Here is a 5225-nt window from a genome sequence, read left to right as displayed (position 1 = left end):
AAAGAACTAGCCGAGCCCATTAGGCCCATACGGCACTGCTCTCCACTATATAAACCCTCACGGCCTCCATTTCCCCCTCCTCCGATCCAAGGGTTTCCTCGCGCCGCCGCCGCCGCAGCTTCCTCCCCGCCGTCACGATGGTACGCATCTCCGTTCACTCTCCCTCGAATCCCTCTCCCCCTGCTTCGATTCCTCTCCCCGTGTTCCCTCCTTCATGGATCCTCGCTGACCCGTCGCCTCCAATCCGCCGCAGCCGTCGCACAAGACCTTCCGGATCAAGCAGAAGCTGGCCAAGAAGCAGCGCCAGAACCGCCCCATCCCCTACTGGATCCGCATGAGGACCGACAACACCATCAGGTACCTTCCGCCGCCATGACCTTCTCCGTTCTCCCACGGTTCGCCCGCCGTTAGCTGCCAGCGCTAGTAGTGGATCTATGAAGAGGAGACGGCCCCCCTAAGCGGTCTCGTTGCTGTCTCAGGTACAACGCCAAGCGCAGGCACTGGCGCCGCACCAAGCTCGGATTCTAAGCGGGGGATGACGACGATGACACCCGTTGCCGCCGACGGGAGAAGGGTCTAGGGTACCTAGGGTTTATGACGTCTCGTTGTTTTTGCAAGCTAGCATGTGACTCCGGGATGCCTGTTTTAAGATTTCGCTTGTGTTGAAAGATATTATTATTTACTGCTTGTAGCCTACCTGGGATACCATCATATTTTGCTGATTATGGAACTACTTTTATCCTGCTTAAGCTCTGTATTTTGCCCGAGTTGAAATGGCCTGACCAGTTGAAATCTTTAAGGGTCTGTCAGGACACATCTACATGTGACATAGTTATGTCACATCTAAGCTGATGTCCACTCTGTTTGTGGTCTATTTTTTGTCCTAGGTTCTTTTTGTTTCTTGTTGCTGCATTATAGATTTGTGGGAGCTTAGATGTGACATCCTTAAAAAACATCTAGATGTGAATTAGACAAACCGAATCTTTAATTACCCTAGTATGGTTACCTACCTGCATTTTTAATGAATTTCTTGTGTTGTGGACTTTTAAGTTGTTCATTTGGGTGTAGAATTGTTAACCGGTTGCTTGGTAGGGGATAGTTGTATTGTGGTTTTTTTAGAATACCTGTTGTAGGCATGTGTAATTCCTGGGTGACTTGCCTAGTATTCTGCACAATGGGATCTTCCATATGGAACCAAATATGTAGGTTGATTCAATGTTCTACAATTATCTGCCTCTGTTGTGGTTGCTTTACTAGTTCAGTCTGGTCTTAAGCTGTGATGTTTTCCTTTTGCTTGGTAGGAGATTGCCCTGTTGTAGTCTTACCAGAACCTTGATTTATTAATGACCTTTTTGCCATTAGTAGTTCCATTGTGAATGCCTATTTATGCACACAGTTAGGTATTCTGTCTGCATGTTTTGTTTTCGTAACAATTGGGTTTTGGATGTTTTAGTTCTTTTTAGTGCTGATACCTGTCATTATACAAGTATAGTTTAATGTTTGTGGTTTGCTACTGTTGATACTTGTTTGAACAAGGTCCAATTTTCTTATGCGCCCTCATTGTGATTCTGATTTGAGTGGTACTGGGTTATGTATGGCCTCAGGGGGAGGCGAGGCTTTTTAGGAAGGTTTGCTTGTGTTGTGCTCATTAATCAAATGATGAAAGATGACAATTCAATTTTGGGGCTCTGCCTGGTCACCCATTGTTTGAATCCATTTCTTGTGTATTGATTTGATTTGAATTGTGGACCACATTTTTTATCAAATCAACACTGCTAACCATTGTCATTTCCCTGTGGTAGTGTGTTTTTGACATTTGATTGTTCAATTGGATGATTCATGTGATTCCATAGTGGCAACACAGTCAGGAGTTCTATTTTTCTGTCTTAGCCAGTACTCCCTCTTTCACTGTTATAAGACCATTTAGGTATTTCAGTATGGACTACATACAGACTGGAACAATTCAATGAATCAACAGAAACACTAAAATGTGTCTATATGCATCTGATTCAGAAAAAAGTTAGAACTACTCTTGTAATAGTGAATGGAGTGAGTAGTTGACAAGTAAGCTGTCAGCCCCCTGCCAATCCTATACTTTTGACAACTCAGTTTAACCATTGTTATTACTAGTTAATAACACAGAATATATGGTAACAATGGTACTTGTAAGAGATAAGATTATCTATACAAGGTGCTATCAGCCTATCACTGGGAGTCATGTTTCCCATTATTGTATGGCTTCTAATAGTCTAGGAATGCTTCAATTGCTTCCAGATACAATACTCTTTGTGTAGTCATGCTTATGCAATGAATGTATCACGGTTAGTATCTGTCTTACAATGGTATAGGGATATTTGTTTAAAGTTGCTATTTCTGAACTTTGTTAGTTTTTGCAACCGGAAAGCACTATATTGCTGGTGGTTTTGGCGTTTCTATGCAAATATACATTTTTTGAAGAGCATGGAGGATGGCCTCATTTTCTATTTCCGTGGCATAAGATTTCAGATTAATATTGAAGTTGGTCCTTTGTGCCTTCAAGCCATCTGTGGGTGGATTTGTATTTCTATGCCAGTTACCGGATTCTCATTTATTCATTTATGTTGATCTATCTAGCGGTGTTAAAATCAGCCGACTTTGCAGCTGTTTGATGCAACTTGCGTATTCTTCCTCTTGCACGCTTGTCTGCTAGTTTGAACTCCGCAGCGGCAGCACCGAGTCTTCCTTTGCAGCAGCCTCCTTTGCCTTGTGGCTATTTTTCGCCTTCAGTCTAGCATCATCCTCGATCTTCTTCTCCAAGAGTGTTAGACCCTCAAAAGCTACAACAGTAACCTTCCTCTCCTCAGGTTTCAAGGCCTCCAGAGCCTTGGCCTCACAGCACCGGTTGTTAGCCCTTCACAACAGCAGTCCTCTTCTGCAGCGGATAGAAGCACACCAGTCAGTGGTTGCCTTGCAACATCCAACACTGCCTGCAGCATCCACTTGTAGCAGTTTGCAGCCTGGTTTCAGCAATTAGACATTATGTTCAACCCCATCTTGTTGATCTGCTCGATGTGATTCTCGGAAAGGATTCTATCGCTGCTTACCCTAGCCGATGACCTCCCATGGCCGCAGCACCATTTGCACCATTCCAGAATTGTGTACGTTGTGTCTCCATCCTGGTCCGAGCATGCTTTGTGTTGCACCACTCCAATATCCGCGTACTGCAGGCAGGAGAATGCTACTGTGCGCTCTGCGAAGCTATCCCAGCATGCATCAGTTGTACTGAAAGCCTTCCCAATGCCGAATCCGAAAACGAAGCAATAGCGGCGGACAAAAATGCTGGCCAAAGCGGCGACCCAAACCCAAAATTTGGGTAGGCGCGAACACGAAGCGGACGCGCCACGCGTCCCCTCGACGTCCGTTGTAGCCCCACTTGTCGGCTGGGCAACTACTGCATGCGGTCGTAATTAACGCAACCATCTACTGAGGGCCTGCTTGGCAGTGTGTGGAAGGGCCGCGCGCCCGTCCTTTTTAATGGAAGTGTGCGGCGGGGCCGGCCTCATCCACTTTCCGTCCACATTTGGCCATCTTTGCTCCCTCGCCAGCGACCAGAAAACCCTAGCCAGCCAGCCTGAAACCCTAGCAAGCAAGCCATGGGCTTCTTCGGCGGTAGGGGGAAGGGGAAGGGGAGGTTCAGCACCGGTGCGAGCTCCTCCCGCGGCCAACCTCCTTCGCCGCCGCCCGCTAGACGCGACACGCCGCGGCGGGAGCGAGAGCGGTTGTACATACCAGTCCACCGGGCGCGGTGGCACTGGGAGTATCGTCAGCCCCTGCAGTATCCGGATGTGAACCTGCCTCACGGCTGGCATCTGTACCCGCATCGCATCCCTATTTCAGCGTGGCCGCAATCAGTGTGGCCGCATGCGGAGGACGTTCAGCGTCAGTGCGAGGTCCTTACGTCAGAGCAGTGTGCGATGCATGCCTACGCGCCAGACTGCCCCAACTGGGAGTGCTGGTTTGCGCTAGAGCATGAGGAGGAGTGCCGCCGTGGTGTCCACATTGACCATGATGTTCCTCCGTAGCCCCTGTATGTATTGCCAGAGGATGAGGAGGTGGAGACGGAGTACCAAGCCGCCCTCGAGAAGGCCCTGGAGCACGCGGTGGAGGCGAGCCGACTTGAGGAGGACGCCCGTTGGGATGGGCTGGAGCACGCCCTTACCTTGTCGGCGGCGGGGAGTCTGTCGCACGTCGATGTTTGTTCCGCTACCGCCTCCGGCCATCATCGAGCCCAAGGTTGAGCCGGAACCGGAGCGCGAGCCCACGCCCACGCGGAAGTGTGGTCGCCGCCGCCCACCGCTTGGCTTGAGGAGTCCTATTCGTGGACCGGCCAGCTCCGCGAGCGGGTGAGCGCGCCTTCCTGCTACTACGCCTCCATGTCGGAAGAGGAGGCACCGCGCCTTGAGGAGGATGAGCGCGCTCGCCTCGCCGCAATGCCGCCGCAACAGCAGTTTCTGGAGGAGGCTGTCCTGGCGGCCTATCAAGGTGCGTTCGGTTGGGCTGAGCCGTCTCCCGTCTTCATCGACCTCATCGGCGGCGGCTACGGCGACAAGGGCAAGGGCAAGGCGGACGAGTAGAGCAGTGTGCGGGCGCTTAGGTTTTTTAATGTTTAATTAAGATTTAAGTGGATTTTGACCGGCGGTTGACCGGTCATTTATGTATAATTATATTTTATTAAGTTTGTTTCGGCCAAGTGGGCAAAAATGGGTATGCCTCTTGTTGGATGCATCGGCCGATCTAAACTAAAAAGCAGACGCACACGGATGAAAAACGAATAAAGCATGCGTCCCTTTGAGTGTTGGAGTTGCTCTAAACGATGCCAATCCAGCAGGAGGGCAGGAGGCTGTTGGACCAGTCGGGGACGTGCATGGAGCCAGGTACGAGACGACTAGCTCCAGTGTCCGAATCCCGGCTCGATCTCTTCTTCGTCACCACATCCTTTCCCACTCAGCACCATAACGTTTACCCTTAACCTTATTCTGACCACCGCCCGATCCGGACGGCATTGTTCTTCTTCTCCACGTGCACGAATTACATGTCGGCAGGTCACGCGAGTGGAACCCAACTGGAAAGACCGCACGCACGTACCAACCTGAACAAACGCTGATCAAAATCCAAATCCCTGGATGCTCTCGGGAAAGGAAATGGGATAGATCTTCAATCCGGCATGCAGTGAGTGGTCCACTGGT

General features: G+C 49.9%; 1 protein-coding gene across 1 annotated transcript; it reads left to right on the top strand.

Moving 5' to 3' along the window:
- Positions 1-749, top strand: LOC123167131 (60S ribosomal protein L39). Its single transcript, XM_044584962.1, has 3 exons — positions 1-140; positions 254-357; positions 480-749. Exons 1-3 carry the CDS (start codon positions 138-140, stop codon positions 526-528), a joined length of 156 nt encoding a protein of 51 aa, XP_044440897.1. The 5' UTR covers positions 1-137; the 3' UTR covers positions 529-749.
- The last annotated feature ends 4476 nt before the right edge of the window (positions 750-5225 follow it).

This window comes from Triticum aestivum, chromosome 7D (genome assembly GCF_018294505.1).
Source record: "Triticum aestivum cultivar Chinese Spring chromosome 7D, IWGSC CS RefSeq v2.1, whole genome shotgun sequence".
NCBI classification, from domain to species: Eukaryota; Viridiplantae; Streptophyta; class Magnoliopsida; order Poales; family Poaceae; genus Triticum; species Triticum aestivum.
This window is presented reverse-complemented; position numbering and strand designations above follow the sequence as displayed.

Excerpts from the sequence above, each read along its gene's own strand:
- LOC123167131 (XM_044584962.1), top strand. Across the intron at positions 358-479 it reads AGGACCGACAACACCATCAG|GTACAACGCCAAGCGCAGGC; the intron begins GTACCTTCCGCC and ends TTGCTGTCTCAG.